Source organism: Trichosurus vulpecula, chromosome 8, assembly GCF_011100635.1.
Source record: "Trichosurus vulpecula isolate mTriVul1 chromosome 8, mTriVul1.pri, whole genome shotgun sequence".
Taxonomy (NCBI): Eukaryota; Metazoa; Chordata; class Mammalia; order Diprotodontia; family Phalangeridae; genus Trichosurus; species Trichosurus vulpecula.
The window spans coordinates 9,734,852-9,756,207 of record NC_050580.1 but is presented as its reverse complement, the minus strand read 5'-3'; the positions used below and the strand labels follow the sequence as shown (position 1 = coordinate 9,756,207).

At 41.5% G+C, this 21,356-nt stretch overlaps 1 protein-coding gene across 1 annotated transcript in view; it reads right to left on the bottom strand.

Annotated features, from left to right (window-relative positions):
* ADAM12 (ADAM metallopeptidase domain 12) overlaps positions 1-21,356 on the bottom strand; it is a 377,674-nt gene that overhangs the window by 289,816 nt on the left and 66,502 nt on the right. The window contains exon 3 of the mRNA XM_036736018.1: positions 631-704. Coding sequence (XP_036591913.1) covers positions 631-704 — 74 coding nt within the window. The remainder of the gene's footprint in view (positions 1-630; positions 705-21,356) is intronic.

Here is a 21,356-nt window from a genome sequence, read left to right as displayed (position 1 = left end):
CCATTTCTTTTTATGGCAGCAAAGAATCTGAAATAAGGAAGATGTCCATCCATCTGGGCAAACAAAGTATGGTGCTTGAATGCAGTGGAATATACTATAAGAATGGTGTCCATAATGAATACAGAGAAGCCTGGGAAGAGCTCTATGAACTGATGCAGAACACAGTAAACAGAATGAGGAAAACAAGTACTACGATAATTACAACACAAGTGCAAAAAACGAAAATAAAACAATGCCAATGTTTTCCATGGAGGACAGGGTTTCTCTCCATTTCATATCATGCTCCTTAGAGAATTCAGAAGTCTGCAAAAGGCAACTAACTAACTCAGGTATTTTCCAACTTCATAGAGTAAGAGAAGTCAAAAATCAAACCAAGCCAAATCGGTCCATTCAACAACCACCTAAAAATTACAGATGAAGGACAGAGTCCTTCATTTGTCATAACTAGTCATACCTTGTTCATTGCCATGATCAAAACTCCCTCCTCATTGCAGATGACCTGAACCCAGCCTCCAGATTGGAGAATGAAATGACATTTCCGAGTTCTCTTTTCTAGGTGTCGAGGAACCCTCCCCATGTCCTCCCCTTTGCTCTGGTCATTGTAAGTCAATGTGCTGCTGGGTCACTTACTCATTTCTCTCCAGGCGTATGATCAGCTCCTCAGCGTCCACTTCGATTCGAAAACTCAGTCGCACTGGGTGATCCTGGAAAAGGAGCATAAGATTTCCATGAGAAAAGGTTCTCTGGTTCCCTTTTGGGCTGGACACCCACCTGTTGCACTCCTGGACACTCAGTTTAGTTCTGCCACCTACAATTGGGAGCTGGGCTTCCTCCTCTCACACTCCTAGGACTTAATAACCACCAACATTTATACATCACATTAAAGTTGGCAAAGCACTTTACAAAGCTTACCTCAATTTATCCTCCTAAACAACCTTGAAGGGAGATGCTATTATAATCCACATTTTACAGACGAGAAAAATGAAGCAGATAGAGGTTAAGTGGTTATGCAACTAGGAAGTGTCTGAGGTTGGATTTGAACTCAGGTCTTGTTAACTCCAGATACAGTGTTCTATCTATTGTACTCCCTAACAGGAAGGGAGTCTGGTGATTATAGAATCCCTTCTCCTATTTTGCAGATTGAGGAAACTGAGGCACAGAGTCAGGAAGGAACTTACCTATCATTACATAGGTGGAGAATAGTGGAGTTGGTGCTGTGGCCATTCCGGCCAAAGCATCAGGAAGGTGACAGTTGGGGTGGGGATGAGGGGAGCGTGTCCCAGAGCAGGGAGGCTCCACTCTTTACTCACAGTCCAGGAGCACAGGATGGGATTTCCTTGCTGCTGTCTGTCCCTGGAGGAGTAAGCAGCTTTCCTGCTAGCCAGCCTGCTGAGGGATGGTGGGGCCATGACACTCTCTTCCCTCTCTTCTTGGGACCCACAACGTGTCAGTCGTCCTCTGGGGTGGGCGGTGGAGCATCTTGCAAGAGGCAGAAAGCCCATCTTCCCAGAGAGTCTCTACTGTAAATCTCTAGACATGCCCCATCCCCTACTGATTCTGGCTTCAGGGTCTCTGCTTCTGTTTATCCACTGGTGGAGAGAGCCCTGAACCTGAAGAGCCCTGGGTTCAAGCCCGTCTGGGACACTTTGCTCCCCTGGAGGAGTGGATCTGTAAAGTAGAGGCATCTGCGAAAATGATGTTCCAGGGCTGCGCGGAGGATCAAAGCAAGGAAGGAATGGGAGATCCTTCGCAAACCTCAAAAGATGCCTACTCATTACCATCATCACCATCGTCGTCATCGTCATCGTCATCATCACCAATATTATTATTATCTTTTCCCAAAAGCATTCACCATCATCTCTGTTATCATCACCACAAGTTGTGTACAGCACAACCTGAGTTGTGTATGTCCTTTTCACGTGGCATTTGTTACATTCAGAGCAAAAGAGCAATCAGTGTAACTGCCCCAAGAGCTCTCTGCTTTTGTTCCCACACACAGCTCAGAACGGTAAGAATGCCACACTCGAGGTCCCAAGGCTTGGGCTTGAATCTTGGCTTGGCCACTTACTGGCTGTGTGACTCTGGACAAGTCACTTGTCTCAGAGCCTCAGTGTCTCTATCTGTGAAGTACAGATACTAATGCTGGCATGGCTTATATGATACCAGGGTGGCAAAGGAAGCTTTGTGGAAATCAAAGGGGTCAAATTCCCAGTGCAATGAAAATCAAATTAAAACGTACTTGGGAAGTGTTTAATAAGATAAATAAAAATTAAAAGAGAACTTTTCAGTAATTTTTCAGTTCTGTCTGACTCTTCAGGACCCCATTTGGGGTCTTCTTAGCAGAGCTACCTGAGTGCTTTGCCATTTCCTTCTTCAGCTCATTTTATATATGAGGAAACTGAGGCACCCAGGGTTAAGACAGGATAGATTTGAACTCAGGTCTTCTTGACTCCAGGCCCAGGGATCTATCCATTATACCATCTAGCCGCTCTCAATAAAACATAGATAATATTAATTTGTGGTTCCTAAGTCAATATTCAGCCCTGATGGCAAGGATCCCTTTCTTTTGGAGTTGGGTGCCTCTGGTCTAACCTACAAAGCACAACAGAAATGTGAGCTGTTATTAAAAGGTGAAGCATTAAATAAAATGAGTGCCATTATTAGATCATCAGTGGATGAAAGGCTATTTATTTTTAGAACTCTTTTGCATAGAATTTATTATGGTTTTCCTGTGTTTTATATGTGGCAAGATCTAAAGTGATTCTAGAAAAAGCAATAACACATAACCTGCATTTCCAGAACAGAGAGATGGATGAATGGATGAGTAGATGGATAAAAATATACTTATCAAGTACCTACTATGTGCTAATAAATGAGCTCTTAGTAGGCTCTTTGTGAGACAATTTTTTTCCCTCAAGGTGTTTACTTTCTAAAAGGGAAGACAACACATACAGGTAACTGGGGGCAGGGGAGGGAGTTTGGGTCTGGGGAGCCACAGGAATGGGGAGTATAGGCATAGGGTGGTTAATTGGCCTATCCTTTCCACAACTATTTCCACAGCACTATTTATTTGATTACTGAGCATGCAGTGGAAGGAGGGGCTGAGGGAGGGTATGGATATTGGACAGTGCACGGGACAGGCAGGATCCCTGGGGTGGATGGTTTGATAGAATGAGAAGCATGATCTAGGGCTTCTGAGATTTGGTGGCTTAAGGGAGTCTGAACTTTTCTGCCCACTAATTAAAATGGCTCATTCCTAGGCCTGGGGCTCCATAGTCAAGTAGATCAAAGTGGGGTGGGCTGGGATGTGGTCTCTAGAGATTCAGTCTGGTGGGTTCTGTACTAGGTAGAGAGAAGAGGGGAAGTGTCAAAGTAGATGGCAAGATGTCTGGGGAGTGGTGGTAAGGGAGGGGAGGAGTGCTGGATGGGATTGCAGTTGGCTGAGTTAGCTTGTGCTCAATCGTTCACCAATCAGGTGAATGATCCTCCCCAGGACCCCGCTGAAAAGGGGAGGGGATTCACTGCCCAGGAAGGCAAGGCTGAAAGATTACAAAACATTTCTCTTTCAATAATTCTGTGGAATGGGCAGAATAAATATTATTATCCCCATTTTATAGATGTGGAAACTGAAGTGTAGAGGAAACCACAATTCTTAATTTTTATGTTTTTTTTTTATTTTAGTTTTTTATTTTATTTAATTTATTTAATATGTTTAGTTTTCAGCATTGATTTTCACAAGAGTTTGAATTACAAATTTTCTCCCCATTTCTACCCTCCCGCCCATTCCAAGATGGTGTATATTCTGGTGGCACTGTTCCCCAGTCAGCCCTCCCTTCCATCACCCCACTCCCTTCCCATCCCCTTTTCCCTTCCTTTCTCATAGGGCAAGATAAATTTCTACGCCCCATTGCCTGTGTATCTTATTTTCTAGTTGCATGCAAAAACTTTTTTTTGAACATCTGTTTTTAAAACTTTGAGTTCCAAATTCTCTCCCCTCTTCCCTTCCCACCCACCCTCCCCAAGAAATCAAGCAATTCAACATAGGCCACATGCAACAATACTCATGCTGTGAAAGATTAACTATGTTTTGCTCCTTCCTAACCTATCCCCCTTTATTGAGTTTTCTCACTTGACCCTGTCCCTTTTCGAAAGTGTTTGTTTTTGATTACCTCCTCCCTCTGTCTGCCCTCCTTTCTATTGTCCCCCCTTTTTTATCTTGTTCCTCCTTCTTTCCTGTGGGGTAAGATACCCAATTGAGTGTGTATGTTATTCCCTCCTCAGGTCAAATCTGATGAGAGCAAAATTCACTCACTCCCCCTCACCTGCCTTCTTTCTCTTCCTACAGAACTGCTTTTTCTTGCCACTTTTATGTGAGATAACTTACCCCATTCTATCTCTCCCTTTCTCCCTCTCTCAATATATTCCTCTCTCATCCCTTAATTTGATTTTATTTCTTTTAGATATCATCCCTTCATCTTCAACTCACCCTGTGCCCTCTCTCTCTCTCTCTCTGTCTCTCTCTGTCTCTCTCTCTCTCTGTCTCTCTCTCTCTCTCTATATATATATATATATATATGTATACACATACATATATACATACGTACATGCACACATATATGTATATATACATACACACACATATATGTGTGTGTGTGTATATATATATATATATATATATATATATATATATATATATATATATATATGCATATTCCCTTCAGCTACCCTAATACCGAGGTCTCATGAATCATATACATCATATTTCTATGTAGGAATGTTAACAAAACAGTTCAACTTTAGTAAGTCCCTTGCAATTTCTTTTTCTTGTTCTTTTTCTTGATTACCTTTTCATGCTTCTCTTGATTCTTGTGTTTGAAAGTCAAATTTTCTATTCAGCTCTGGTCTTTTCACTGAGAAAGCTTGAAAGTCCTCTATTTTGTTGAAAATCCATATTTTGCCTTGGAGCATGACACTCAGTTTTGCTGGGTAGGTGATTCTTGGTTTTAATCCTAGCTCCACTGACCTCTGGAATATTGTATCCCAAGCCCTTGATCTCTTAATGTAGAAGCTGCTAGAACTTGGGTTATTCTGATTGTGTTTCCACAATACTCACATTGTTTCTTTCTGGCTGCTTGCAGTATGTTCTCCTTGATATGGGAGCTCTGGAATTTGGTGATAATATTACTAGGAGATTTCTTTTGGGGATCTATTTGAGGAGGAGATCTGTTGATTCTTTCAATTTTTATTTTGCTCTGTGGCTCTAGAATATCAGGGCAGTTCTCCTTGATAATTTCTTGAAAGATGATATCTAGGCTCTTTTTTTGATTGTGGCTTTCAGGTAGTCCAATAATTTTTAAATTATCTCTCCTGAATCTATTGTCCAGGTCAGTGGTTTTTCCAATGAGATATTTCACATTGTCTTCCACTTTTTCATTCCTTTCTCATTCTGTTTTATAATGTCTTGATTTCTCATAAAGTCACTAGCTTCCACTTGCTCCAATCTAATTTTTAAGGGAGTATTTTCTTCAGTGGTCTTTTGGACCTCCTTTTCCAGTTGTGTAATTCTGCCTTTCAAGGCATTCTTCTCCTCGTTGGCTTTTTGGAGCTCTTTTGCCATTTGAGTTAGTCTATTTTTTAAGGTATTGTTTTCTTCAGTATATTTTTCAGTATTTTTTTGGGTCTCCTTTAGCAAGTCATTGACTTGTTTTTCATGATTTTCTCACATCCTTCTCATTTCTCTTCCCAATTTTTCCTCTACTTCTCTAACTTGCTTTTCCAAATCCTTTTTGAGCTGTTCCATGGCCTGAGACAAGTTCATGTTTTTCTTGGAGGCTTTTGTTGTAGGCTCTTTGACTTTGTTGACTTCTTCTGGCTGTATGTTTTGGTCTTCTTAGTCACCAAAGAAAGATTGCAAAGTCTGAGACTGAATCTGGGTGCATTTTCGCTGCCTGGCCATGTTCCCAGCCAGCTTACTTGACCCTTGAGTTTTTCAGTGGGGTATGACTGCTTGTAGAGTAAAGAGTACTTTGTTACAAGCTTGAGGGGATGTGCTGTTTTTTTCAGAGCTATTACAGCCAACTCTGCCACACCAGCACTCCTCCTTCCCCAAGAACCCCCAACCTGGACTGGACTCAGATCTTCAGCAGATTCTGCACTCCTCCTCTGGTCTGCCACTTAATTCCTCCCACCAGGTGGGCTTGGGGCCAGAAGCAACTGCAGCTGTAGTTTGTAGCTGCCCCACCTCTGCTGCCTCCAGGGCAGTGGCTGAACCACGAACTCTATCTCCCTGTGCCCGGCAGCTTTTCCCACTAACCTTCTCTGTTGTCTTTGGTGTTTGTGGGTTGAGAAGTCTGGTAACTGCTGCAGCTCACTGATTTAGGGCACTAGGGCCCGCTCCGCCCAGCTCCTGTCCCGGTCTGGTTGGTCCGTGAGGCCCACGCTGGGCTCTGCTCCACTCCGCTCTGCTCCCAGCTCCATGCAGGATAGACCTCACCCAGCAACCACCCAGGCTGTCCTGGGATGGAGCCCTGCTTCCCTCTGCTATTTTGTGGGTTCTGCAGTTCTAGAATTGGTTCAGAGCCATTTTTTATAGGTTTTTGGAGGGACTTGGCAGGGAGCTCACGCTAGTCCCTGCTTTCCAGCCACCATCTTGGCTCTGCCCCCTGGAAACCACTCTTGCCATGTGACCAGCCCATTTTTCATCCCTTTGATTCCTTTATCTCCATAATTTCATCTCATCTTTACATGGAAGTCAAAATACTCATGGCACAAGAAAAAAATGGGGCCAGAAGGGGCCAAGGACAGGGGATAAAGGAATTGTTCGAGATTTGAATGAAAAGACCACAAACTGCTTAAGGTCTCTTGGGTATTTTTTCTCTAAGGTAGAAGGTATTTTATGGAATTCTTCAAAAATTGCATTTTGCTGAGTCAATTGATAAACTGAAAGTGTAGCAACAGGATTCTTGACTTGACTTTAAATCAAAAAGATATTGTTGAGGACATTTGCTAATGTTATCAGGGATCAAGGAAGGAAGTAGTTTATTTCTTATACCAGCTTAGGAGCTGTTTGTCCTCAGTCGACTTTCTGAAATAATATCCTGTTATTTCAAAAAGATTGTTAGATAACACTCTCCTCTTTGGAGAGCGTCTGGATACTTGGTGCAAAGATGTAGATGGTAAATTCTCAATTATCTGCGGGACAGATAGTTCCATTACTAGCAATCCATGGCAAATCTCATTTCGACTTCTTATTAACATTTTGACCCACTCTATTTAGATACCCTGTTGACATAAACAGTATCTCTATTTACCCAAGTCCAGTTGGAGCTGGGAATGATGGGCTTTTTAAATCAAAACAATTACTGTGCCAGCACAAGGAAGGGGCCAACCAACAAACTCTCTGAGCTTTAGACTATTGCTTTCTATCGGTCTGAGAAGTGATATGATCTATTTCCCAAATGGGTGGGGGAGCCAGAATAGGGATACAGCGAAGGCAGAGAGCTTTCTAGCTCCTCAGAAGTCCCTCTTTTAATTTTAGTTTGAAGTAGAATTGATTTTACTACCTGAACTGGATAACATAAACCACATTACATCGGGTTTTGCTATATGCAGTAAAGGCAAATTATGTAGCAATGGGCTGTGAATTTCCTGGACACAATATTCAAAAAAGGACAACAAAAATATCCCCAAAGGATAAACAATGTATGGATTGTCCACAACTTGAGATTATCTATGTTGATCCAACACATAGTCTTGGGCAGCTGGGTGGCATGGTGGATAGAGCACTGGATTTGGAATCAGGAAGACTCATCTTCATTAAGTTCAAATCCATCTCATACAAGCGTGACCCTAGGCAAATCACTTCACCCTATTTGCCTCAGTTTCCTCATCTGTAAAGTGAACCGGAGAAGGAAATGACCCTAACCCTAACCACTCCAGTATCTCTGCCAAGAAAACCCCAATAGGGTTATAAAGAATTGGACGCCACTGAAACAACTGAACAACAAAACAATTCAAACAACTAAGAATTGATTTGGAGAATTGGATCAGCTGATCAAAGGTCACTGGATAGAGGAATACTCATTTGAAGTCTTGGTGGCAGGCTTGGAGTAGCCTCATTCCCTTCATCAATGAGACTATCTCCCAACAGGAGAAACCAATTGATCAATCAAGAAACCTTTATTAAGTGACTCTTGTGTGTTGGGTTTGCTAAATGCCACGCCTGGGATAGTAAAAGGAGGCAAAGACAATAGCTGCCCTCAAGGCCCTTACAATCTGTTGACTAATAACAGCCATGCTTGATTGGGCCCTTAGGCTTGGGAAGCCCTTCTCATGTGATGTCTTTTTGCCCCTCACCTGGAGGCTGGTGCTATTATTATTCTCATTTCATGAGGAAACTGAGGATGACAGAGGTTAAGTGACTTGCCCAGGGCCAGCGAGCTGGTGTCTGAGGCGCAATGTGAGTGCAGGTTTTTCTGGCTCTAAGTCCTGTACTCTACTCAATATAGCACTTAGCTGCTTCTGTAAGCTTGAAGCCAAATCCAAGCCTGGCCTCCACACCAGGACCTTGGGGCTGTGAGGGAGGAGAGGGCGAGAGTGGCAGGAAGGGAAGGAAGGAATATCAGAAAAATGACTGGGGATCATTCAGTCAAACCTGCCCTTTCAGAAGATGTGATCCATCTATGCCAAAGGCTACCAACCGTAAACTCCAAAGGGTCTCATCTTTCAAGCCAAGGGGTAATGATGAAATACCGCCATCGAGTGATCTCTCCAGGACTATCTACACACCTCAGCCTCCAGACTTGGCTTTCAGGAAGCACATTCATGTGTGAGACACATTCATTGCTCTGAGAATTACCCCTGGAATGATAGGGCTGTGGTGCCAATGCTGGGAAGAAGCACACTCTACAGTATCCAGAGGAGATATACCAGGGAGAATGATGGCACCATGTAGCCAATATGGCAGGTATACATCTGGCAGCCACTGCTTGGGCTGGTACTAGCTTGGGGGCCTTTTAGTGACTACTTAAACTATTAAGATGTATATTCATGAGTCATAGAGAATTTTTGATTGAAGGTAAAACATTATCGAGAAGAATTAAAAAAAACCAGAAAGGAGCAAAGTCTTTTCATTAGGAAAAAAACTGCCTTTGTAAGAGGCACAATGTATCTGAACTCATCTTTGCTGAGGTTCTAGGGTCTCATTTCATTAATAGTTCTCATTTAATTTAGCTCAGTTCCACCCAGCTAGCCTAGGAAGGCCACACCCTCCTGAATCACGGAGTGACTCTCTTCCCTCAGATTTCTTGTTACCATAATTACTGTTAATATGAACATTATTAACATGAGCCGCAAGAGCAGGGTGGTAGGGTAAATAGAGCACCAGCTGTGGAGTCAGGAAGATCTGGGTACCAGTTTTCTCTCTGGCACATCCTGGTTGTATGACCCTGGACAGTTCCTGTACCTTCACTCAGTGCCCCAGGCCTTTCACAAGACTGTCATCTATCTGCACATGAGGCAGAGATTTTGCAGGGAGTCTCTAAAATAGTGTTCCCCAGATGGCTGTAGTCAAAGCTTCACTGGTACTTTCTATCAATCTAACTTCTTTCCACCCAACACTTGGGGTACCTTCGGATTTTACAGTCACCCTTGTTTCCATTATCTGATGTGCTCATCGTAACCTGAGAATCTCTAAGCTTTTAGGAGTTCTTAGTCCTTAAATGACCCTTTAATGGAAGGTATGTCAGAGAGCAATTATTATCCTTCTTTTTTGGATAAAGGAACAGAAGGCTCCAAGATCTTCAGTGATCTTCCCAGGGTCTATAATTCTGAAGCAAGATTTGAACCCAGGCCTTCTTGACTCCAAATCTATCACTCAGTCCATTATGCCCCTATATACAATGAATAGTCCAAGAAGAGAGAGAGAGATCAGAGTTAACAACAGTAGCCTCCTACAGGAAGAGGGAGGCTTAAGTGCATAGAAGTGACCCAGATTAACAGAGAGGCAGAGGGTGGGAAGGCAGTTTGGAAGATCAGGGAGAGCTCATGCCTAGGATTTGGCTCAGGGCAGAAGCTGATGTCTCCTTAATCTGTATGGACTCAAAACTTAGGTGTAAACATAGATTCACAAGCATTTCTTGGAGAATCCTGCCCAAAGGTGTTTGCTGGGTTCTCCTATGCTGGAGAAGTCCTAACCACACTTTCTGAGAGATCTGTTTCACCTCTTCCAGGAGCCACCCCTCCTTAAATCGGATGTCAGAGTTTTGAGGTCTATCTTTCCATTGGTGTTATGATATTCTGATACAACCTGTTTTTCCAAAGCCATATGAAACCCAGGCTCTGTGTGGATTAGGACTGTGCCACATTTGAATCCTGTGGCTGAATTTAGGATCCTTGGACCTCAGAAGCCACCTAGTACAACCAGTCCCTTAATAAGCATCTCATGGGCAACAGTCCTGACAAGTGGCCATTCAGGCTTGCTTGAAGACTTGTAAGGACGGGTGAGGCACCAGCAATCAAGGCAGACCCTCACACTTCTGGACAGCTCCCATGGTTAGGGATTGTGTGTTGTTCTTCCTGACATCACCTTCCATATCTACCTGAATATATCAATGATGTACAACAGTTTACATGCCATCTCCTCTATTACTACATGAACTCCTTGAGAGCAGGGACTGTGTTTTTTGTCTTTCTTTATATTCCCAATGTATAACATAGTGCCTGGCACATAGTATGGACTTAATGTGTGTTGACTGACTGACTAAGAGCCCAAAATTGGGCTCTTCACAACTGCCACCCAATGCTCTTGATTCTTTTCTCTGAGGCCACAGAACAAATTTAATCCTTCCTCCTCATGACAGCCTGCCAGACACTGTATGGCAGTATCATGTTCCCCCTGAGCCTTCTCTTCTCATCCCTAGTATTAGGGTATCATCATCCCTAGTTCCATGACTCAGTCCCTATATGCATTGAACTCAGGGTCCTTGGCCATACAGTTGCCCTCCTCTGAACCCTCTCCAAATGATTATTGTCCTTCTTAAAATGTGATGCCCAGAGCCAAGGAAGGTGGTCCAGATATGGTCTGACCAGGGCGGAAAGTCTTTTTGGACACAACTGTGCTCTCATCCTCAGCTAAGAGACCTATCAATCAATCAGTCCCCAATCAATGTGTTTCTGAGGCAGAATAGACCAGAAAATGACTTTGTTAGTTTAGAAAAGCCCAGAAAACCACAAGAAGTTTGGTAACTGGAGTCTCCACAAGAGTTTGTCTGTAGCAGCAGCCAAGTCCAGCCCAATGAGGAGCCAGTCCCAAGGAGTGACCCACTTGACCATGTCCAGTAGCAAACTAACCCTTACAAGCCTGAGGGGATAAGTAGGAACTGCCCTCTGCAAACCGCTAGTAGTATAAGAGGGAGTGGGGCTAATGATTCCCAAGAGCCTGTGTGCTACAAGTAAATGAGGTACATAGGGAATAGAATGTCAGTCTCAGAGTCAGGAAGACCTGAGTTCAAGTCATGCCTTGACCACATATTAGCTGTATGACCCCAGGCTTCACCTCTGAAGTTATGCCACTTCTCAGTTCTAAGCAATTTTCTAAGGTTATCTGTGGCAGAGAAGATACTGACCTGCTTTGGTAGAAGGACTTTCCTCATCCAGGATTTCCTTATTATATATCATACATATCTAAACACTTTCAAAAAGATACAAACTCTCCCATTTCTCTCACGCTCGAAGGTTTACAAAGTGCCTTCTATAGTGGTAACCACACTGGCATACCCAGGATGGCTGCTAGTGCAGTTTCTTATAACTGCTTTACTAAGGAAAGATAGCTGTTTCAGGGGTCAACAATCTTTCTTTTTTTAATCACATAAAATACAAACACAGGAAATACAGAGAAGAGAAATAAAGACCAACAGACAGGGCTCTACTGCCTGAATCAAAGCTTTACATCCACCGGCGAATCAAGAGAGCCTTTACCTCTGAGGAGTCAGGGAGCTCTGAACATACGGCCACTCAGAGTCTTGACCAGGGAATCACAACCTCTTTCTCATAAGCGAGCCCGCCAAAGCAACAACTCACCTCTCAGAATATATACTCTTTAGGCTCAGTGCCTAATTAGAAATTAACAAAAGGTGTGTAAGCCTTCCTACAAGCAAGCAAGCTTCCCTTAATGGGCTCCATAATGAGGTCTATTGATGGGTGGGGAAGATCTTAATCCCCATTAACCTTACACCTTCAGGGCAAAGATGCTAAGTAGTAGGGAATGGAGGGATTTTTGTTTGTTTATTTGGCCAGGATCGTGATTTCCTTTGTGTGGGAATCTCTAATGAGGAAATGCCCCCTTAGATGATTATTGAGCACTGAGGAGGGGAAATGACGTATCCAAGGTCATACAAGTGTGTGAGATTGACCTGGGTCTTCCTGCCTCCAAGGCTTTCTCATTACACCATCCTAGCTGGCTCTCTGATGCAAGGATCATTACTTCCATTTTACAGATGAGCAAACTGAGACTTGGAGACACTGAATGACTTGCCCATGATTATCCAGTTATTAAGTTCTGTGGTCAGGATTTGAAGCCAACTCTCCACTAGAACACACTGTCTCTCTGACCAGCATTAATGTATGGATCAGGCTGCTATGGGAATAGACTTTTCAACATTTACATACAGATTCAGATGGATGTCAGCCATCCTTTCTTAATTAAAATAATAACTGAGAATGTGGTTTTCAGTTGGGCATTTGATTTGACCTCTACCTAATTTGATTCTGGAAATACTCATTCTTCTACTTAGTTTGCTGCCACTTTTCCAAGCTGTCATTCAACAGGAGTTAAAACCAAAGCCTCCCATTAGTTTGCATGCAAATGGTCTCTCCCAGAGAAAAGCCTTTCCCTTGTTTACCAAACTGTTCCTAAAGTATAATCTATAATCTCTTTCAAATAAACACAACCTAAATGCAATAAACACTTGAAAACATAATCATCTTCTGTATCACAGAGATACAAGTTAAGCCATTGTGCCCCAAACAAAAGCTCAGTTACAAATGAAAATTTAATGTAGCAAACAGAATTATAGCTGAAGCTTACACTTCATTTTCAATTCCCACGCAAATCATCCCTTGAAAATGTATGCCCTGTGTCTAAATAGCTCTTTACTGGTAGGGCATACTGGCATATGAGAAACATGTTAACAGAAATAACAAATCTCTGTATGTCATATGATTGTTTGGGTCTATGTATGCGTATACATAAAGTTAAATATTCAATTTGGAGGGTGCTATACTCAGCAAATACCAAATAATATCGCAAAAAAAATCGAAGTGGATCATATTTTAATGGACAGGAAATGCCTCATTACTGCTGTGGGAACCATTCCTGAATCAACCGTCTGTGTATAGTCAGACCACTGACTTGTTAAGACAAAGATCAAAATAAGTACAAAATTTGAAAAAAGAAAAAACAAATGAAGAAACGTGATATCATGTGGTATTTAAACAATGTCAATTTGACCTATTCCACCATGTTTGTGATGCTGACAAAAATGAGAAGTAGTCAGAAGGTCTTATATAAAATTTGGAATAATTTCATATGGTTGCTTAAATGATAGAAACATAAGAAAGAGACCCAAAGACCCTAAAACATGACTTAGTCAGCAAACTCTTGACCTTTTGGCTTACTTACTAAACAGAGAAATACAGTAGCCAAGGTCCATGTAGATATAGAATATAAACTCACTTGCAAAGTCTTACAGTGAAGGACAGTGGAAGATTATAAGTACTAAAATAGAGGGAAACAAAGGAAGATAAAAACCAATTTTAAGAAAACTTAATGAGAACCAAGTAAACTAAATTATCCAAAGGTATTTAAGGATGAAATTGGAATGAAGACAATGAATAGACAAAAGATGGAAAAGATCTGCAGAGATTTTTACAACAAACTCTTTTTGTCATAAAGGAGAGTAGAGTCATCACATCTGGCCTCTAACATCAAAGTCTTGAATGAGTTTATTAAGGAGGTAGAAATGTCACTAAAGAGCACAAAGATGAGAAAAATATTTCAATTAGATCAAGTGCACATAGGGAGGATGTCTACTGGAGGTGACACAATTATGTGGACATCGAACGATATATTTACAAGGTATCTGAAGAAAGGGCATATAAATCCATCCAGCCCCAGACATTTAGTGCTCTGCCCCATAATGCTGTCCCCCTCTTCTTACCTAAAATAACAGCCTCCACCTAGTTTTGGAATTCTGCCTTTGAGTGCAGTTATATTGATAAGGAAACTCCAGCCATTCTTTACTTCATTCTCTCTTCTCTGGCCACCACCTCCCCAACTGCCCAGATGCTCACATCAAAGACTGTGTCCTAAAGGGACTTCTCCTCAGGAGCTCTATTCTCCTAATTGGTAATTACCTCCCCCAAACACCGTTTTAGGAAAGATCCAGCTATCTCTGGGCTATCTGCTCAACAATAACTTTAGCCTTATCACCATTTAAACAACATCCTTCCTCCTTCTCCTTCTCCCCAGATCTAGAACCATGAAGCATGATCAGATCAGCTCTAGCATTGTTCCTCGGTACTCCCTTATGGCCCTGCTCACCATCCCTGCAAATGTTGAGACCCAAATGATCCTCCCTGGACATGACTCTGTTCTCTGTTCTCCCCCCATTAGAAGATAATTACCTAGAGATCAAAGATTGCCTCTGCTTTTGTATTTGTATCCCCAATACTTAGCACAGGGCTTGGCACATAGAAATTGTTTTTCATTCATTAATTAATACCAAAGTCACGGTGGAAAAAATACACTGCCCTAAATCTAATAGGTTTAGTGATCAAAATAGATAATAGTGATAATAATAGTAGCTGCCATATAAAATGCTTTTTCATGTCTCATTTAATCTTCATGACAACTCTACAAGTGAGGAAACACAAGCATTATCCCTATTTTACAGATGAGAAAAGTAAGGCTCACAGAGTTTCTGCACCTTGCCCACTAATAAGTGTCAGAAGCAGGATCTGAACCCAGGTTTTCCTGACTGTAATTCTAGTACTCTCCCTGTTACAAAACATCACCTTCCGAAGTAAAGCTCAGTTGCCTTTAAAAATGACAGAAGTAAGACAATGCTTCCTTTGTATGCTACATCTGGCAAAGAAGAAAGATCCTTGCAGAAACAGAGAACAGGTAAATCAAGGTCAAACATGGACTAGAAAAATTAAAAGTCGTTTGATGGGCTCAGTGAGTGGTTCGCTTGGCTCCATGGCGCTTCCTCTCTCTTCTGTTTTGGAATATGGGTCTCTCTCTCAAGGTCAGGAAAATCTTTCTAACAAGCTTGTCTTTGACACATTGCCCAATATGCCTCCCTCCACCATGCTCTAAATTCTATAACTTCAATATTCACACTGCATCTGAGAGGAAAAAAGGAGAGTTAGTTCCTAGAATCTCTCCCCAATGTTCTCAGTCATGAACTGTATATGTATATGTATAAGGAAAGATCATCTTTCCCGTCACTCCTTAAAAACCAATTTTTTCTACCGCCACTCCCAAATACATACACGGCTTCCTCAAACAACTCTCTCTGCTCAGCCTTAGAAGTGTGCTTTCTGAGAGAATCTGCAGGAGGAAGGAGAAACAGGAAGATGACTCTTTTTTCTCCAACCCAGACAATGAGGGAGAAGGTAACCTCCTCATCTGACCGAGGCATGAACAAGGGACCACATGTTCCAGTTCTGCTGAGGGCAAAGGAGGGGATCAGCTGGGTTCCATTTTCATAGTTGGGCAGGGCACAGACGGACAGACCTCTGTCTGGTACAATGCGTCCAGAACTTTGGCAGGTAGTTTATGTAAAAAGCGGAGGAGAAAAAGAACATGGGCAGGTGGCCATCTCTTTTTTAGGGACCATTAGGAACTCTGCCAATATCAGGACCAGAGTGTTCCAGAAAGGCCAATGTTAAATGAAGAAAGGTCTAGGTCACACATTTAACCCTTTCATGTAAGCGAATTTGAATTTCTGAGCTCGGGGCCTATTTCCAGTGGTTATGAATGAAAGATTTTAAGGGTAGCAGGAAGGGAGATGAGAGTTAATTAAGTACCAGCTATGTGCTAAGCACTTTATAGTTATCATCTCATCTGATCTCACAACAATCCTTGAGGGGAGGTGCTATCATATCCCCATTTTACAAATGAAGAAACTGAGTCAGACAGAGGTTTAAATGATCAGAATTGTGCAACTAGTTAAGTGTCTGAAGCAAGATTTGAACTCAGGTTGTCTTGCCTTCAGGCCTAACACTCTGCGCTGGGTCACTCACTGCCTCTTAATCTAAGAATCCCACCTAAATATATAAAAAGGAAATCTGATGTTTAATTCTGAAAGTTGAATAGGTCTTTAGAGGTCTAGCCCAGCTTTCCACTCAATTCAGAAATACTCTCTGAATTACTATGGATGGAAACAGCAAAGACTTCCCATTCCATTTTTAAGAAAGGACTTTCTTTTTTCACACCATAATCAAGTACCCCATAACATGTACGTGTTGGCCAGAGTTATGTCAGCTATTGATTTTTCATCTAACCGCCTTTCCCTTCCCCCTATATCTCTTTTGTACATATCTATATAGGTACATGTTGTCTCCCTTCTGGAATATGAGCCCTTCCACCAAAAATCAGTTTGTTATTCACAACAGCAGCCTTTAACTCACTTAGAGCCATGCTACAGTGGGACAAGAATGAGTTCTGAATTCAGAAGACCTGCAGTCAACTCTGCTTGCTCTCTCTTGCAATTTTGGGCATCCTCTGGGTCTCGGTTTCCATGTCTCTAAACTCGAGGGCTGCATGAGATGGCCTCTTACGTCATTTGAGCTTTAAATCTATGATCCTGACATCTTATTGTCAGGCATTTTCTAAATCTCTCTCCAAGCTGAATATTCCCCATTCTTCACATGTCATGGTTTCCTGGCATTAGGCATGGAGTCAGAGAACCTCGTCCAAAGTCCAGCTGCTGATTATATGACCTGCAATGACTCCTTTCTCATCTTTGGGTCTTAGTGTCCTGCTTGGTAAAATAGAGGGGTTGGACAAAATAATCTCAAAGGTTCAGCTTTCAATCCTATGGTAGTATGAAATAGAATTGGTATGCAGAGATTCATCACCAGTATATACATTTGGTGATGGGCTAAAGAAAATGAGCCCATTACCAAACATATATTAAACACCTATTGTTCTATGTGCTGGGGATTAAAAGACAAAAATAAAACTAAAAATGACCCTTAGTCCATTGTGGTCCTCTTCTACTTGCATAGTCACAGTGTTGGAATGTTAGACATGGGGCAAAGGGTGTTAAGAATTATAGCTATCAATTAGTGCACGTTTCTATTTTGTACCAATAGTATGTCAGGCACTATGACAAGTACTGGGGATAAAAAGAAAATTAAAACCGTACCTGAAGTGAAAGATCTTATATCCTAGTGGGGAGACAGCACGTACCTATGTAGATATGTACAAAAGAGATATGGGGTGGGGCAGGGAAAGGCAGTTAGATGAAAAATCAAAATGCTGTGAACTTGAGACTCTATGTGTTCAAAATGTGACATTTTTGTGTAATAATCTAAGAATCAGACCACTACTGGAAGAAGTCAACTATTATCATTGTATTCTCATAAAAAAAAGAAACTAAAAGAAAAAAAAGTTGGATAAAAATGAAAGGATAAGACTTTTTATTCATGAGACCAATACTATGGCAGATGAAACACCTTCTCCAGTCTCAACTAACTCTTTAAAACAAACACACACACACACACACACACACCCCAAAGAGGAATCATGCACTAGATAAAGAACATTTCAGCTGAAACCACAGGAGGAAAAAGGAGAGTCCTGATAAAATCAAGTTTTGACGAATTAACACTGTCAAAACATGGAGCAACCCGGCACTCCAGCAGCATCTCTTCCCAAAGAATCTCCATGCTTGTGGCTGCTCCAGACTTGGGCCTGGGGTCCATGTTGGGATTGCCCTGATTTGTTCAGAGACTTTGCTAGAACATTCCTCATCTCCCAGCCCTATATTAATTGGCAGGAACCAATTCAGTCCAGCCAAAGAAAAAGAGAGCCAAGAGGGATACTGGGATAGGTGGCCAGTGTGAGTGACTAAAGCAAGCAGGAAAGAATACAAGAAAATGGCCCAGAATTTCTGAATACAGAAAACAAAGTCTCAACAGAAAGAATCTATAGTTTGTTTTCAGGAAAAACAAAACCAAACCAAACACCTTGCTTCAAACTCCAAGACACATAGTCAGATTAAATTGAATAATTCCAATAACAATGAATTTTCAATTTCTTGGAGAAATTCCTTCAAATGTAAATGGAAGGAAATTCAAATAATACCAGACTATTCTGTACCCACTGCTAAATCTATCTGAATGTTACTAGGGAATAGAATTTTATGTCCCCAAAAGCAAAAGACCTCAAGACACAACCCAAAATGACATACCCTGAAAGCCTGAGACTAACCATCAGTAAAAAGATGACAATAAATAAAGATTGAGGTCTTCTTGAAAAAAATCTTTGTGCAGAATATTCATTTTGCAAACATGAGATTCAAGCAAGGTAAATAAATACACTTTCCAAGGAAAGAATAAATGATGAAATAAAGCACCAGTATGTGGAAGTTACTTTTAAAAGAAAGAACGTTGTTTGACATGGTTAAAAAAAAATGAATCCCCATGTTTTCCAATTCCAGCTTTGAAAACAAGAATCAAATCACCATCCCCACTCCCTGATTCACCATCCCCACTCCCTGATTCAGCATCCCCTTGGGGCTCCCTGTTACAACATTCTTTTCTGGCCACCATGTCTTCAGATGCTCTCTCTTCCCCCTTAGTGTGAAAGCTTATGAGGGCAGACCCTCTATTCTAACATCATGTTTGTATTTTAGTGTTTAGCAAAGTGTTTTTTATCTAGTAAATGATTATTAAATTGAATTAAACCAAATTAAATTGCCCCAGACTTCAGATGGGAAAAGTAGATAATGGTTTTTAATGATCCAAAGTTACTTCCTGGTACAAAGACTCTCCTTTTTTTTTTTTAAACACAAATGGCCTCCCAGTCACCCTGTATGAGTAATGATATGTCACACTAGACTCTCTAAGAAATCCAAGTGTCGGTTTCCCAAGGGACAATGGGGACATATGCAGTCAATTCAAGTATATTCTACCATATATTTCCAATTACTCACTTAGTTAGTTGATGAATTTTTATTAAGCACCTACTATGCAACAGGCACTGTGCTAAATATAAAGATAAATAATATAACAAAAAGCAAAAATAGTCCCTTCTCTTCAGGAGCTCGCAGTCTAATAAGGGACTCAACACAAACTACTATGTACAAACACGTTGTATACACAGGGTAAATTGGGCATAGAGTGGGAAAGGGGGTAGGCCCATCATGTATTAAGAGACAGGAATCATAGTGGTCTATCCTAAGGGCTTTTCTGACATCCACAAGAGGGAAGAGCCAAGAGTGCTCTCGAAGCCTTCTGGCTGGATCCTCTTTGTAGGAAATCAGGGAAGAACATGAACAAGGCCCTGACAGGAAAAGGCCCAGATGGGTTGTGACCAGCCCTGGCTGAGGGGAACCCACATTAAAAGCTCATGAATCTATTCAAATGGAAGTCAAACAGTTCTCTGGATGCTAGATTCCATAGTGACTGGTTGGAAAATTGATGGATTTAAGCTGGGAAAACTTTTTGAGGCATATCTTCAGGTCTGGCTTAATGAAAGAGAAGATACTATCAAGTGAGATGATATAAGCAAAGCACTTTGGAAACCTTAAAGTGGTACTTAAATGTTTATTATTATTATTATTGTGATTTTTGTTGGGGGGGAGCATTCCACAGACTTGGGTCAGTTTTTGCAAAGGGTAGAGTGAGGTGGTGAGGGTAAGGAAAAACCAAGAGGAAGGGAGTGAAGTGTAGAAAAGGGGGAGGTTTGCCCAAGATGGTGACTGTGCCTGGGAGATAACTGCAGACAAGGCAGGTAAAGCCAGCTGGCACTAGACAGAAAAGCAATGGTCACAAGTTTGTATTTGATCCCAGAGTGATGAAAAGGCATGGAAGTTTTATAAGTCTATGGAGAGAAATTCCAATGATAAAAACACAGTTGTCTGGGAATTCTCATCCAAATTGCCGCTCTGTTTGCCTTTTCCAAGTGCGATTCCATTTTCCTGTGTTTGCAAACTTCAAGGCATATATCATGATCTCCAAATACACTCAGCCCCAACCCAGTACCCTTGAAACTTCGGTTTGCGCATTGGGACAGAGACTTAATCTCTTGGCTCGGTCTTCAAATTTCAAGGCCCTCCGGTTTAAGAAGCTATTGCAGAATGCAGATGTGTAGAATGACTGGTGACCTTGGGACCAAGTGAGAAGTTTCGACATCTTTCCCATCCAGATAAACGTGCAGCAACATCCTGGGCTTATCTCAAATTCCCACATGCTCTGGAGGCCCACGAGCTCATAGTCTGCTCTCCGAAGGGACTCTCAGGGTCATCCAGTTTTGATGTTTAAATTAAATAATTATTTGGCTTCACTCTCATATCATTTCCCCCCTCAATTAGGCCCTTAATCCTTCCAAGTTCAGGCTGTTCAACTTCAGGGAAAGTTCCCAGGCCAAACTCTTTAAGCTAATCTCCCAGGCTTCCGATCATCCTTCTATAAGATGGGGGCTCTGATGAAATCTCCTTTGCTAATTTGTTATTGTAATCACAGATGTGTTTCTGGAACCGTGCTCTCCTTGCATGCAAACTAACAGAATCCAGGCCAGAAGCAAAGAGTCAGCATCTTTTCCACTGTAATTGGTCTTTTATGATATTTTGTACATGATAAATGAGTTTCAGAAAAAAGATACATTATAATTGGATGGAAAAAAATCTAATAGACGGGGAGAAGTCATCTGTGGTCCCAGGACATTTATAGTAGCCTATAAATGGTTCCAATATACCATTACTTAGGTATGTAAAACATTTTGACTTTATGGAACAATTCCCTAAAAATCTTGAAGATTTTATTTTCTATTTAAGATCATCCCAGGGATAATTTTAATTGATTTTTTTCCAGTAATAAAAACAAACAAAAAAGCAGCCTTTGCTGAAACAAAATTATTTAGCAGAATTATTTGTAAATAGCTTACTTAAATGTTGAGGACACAATTTTGACACAAGCTATACATGTTTATTTTTGTTTTGTTCTGTCAATAATGTATCTTAGAGTATGACTGTTGGGAGGCTCAGATGCCCTAGAACTGAAGATGGCAGGCTTGTAGGCGCTACATTTAATTGTGTTGGTGTTATTGTAAAATTCTACTGTTGGGA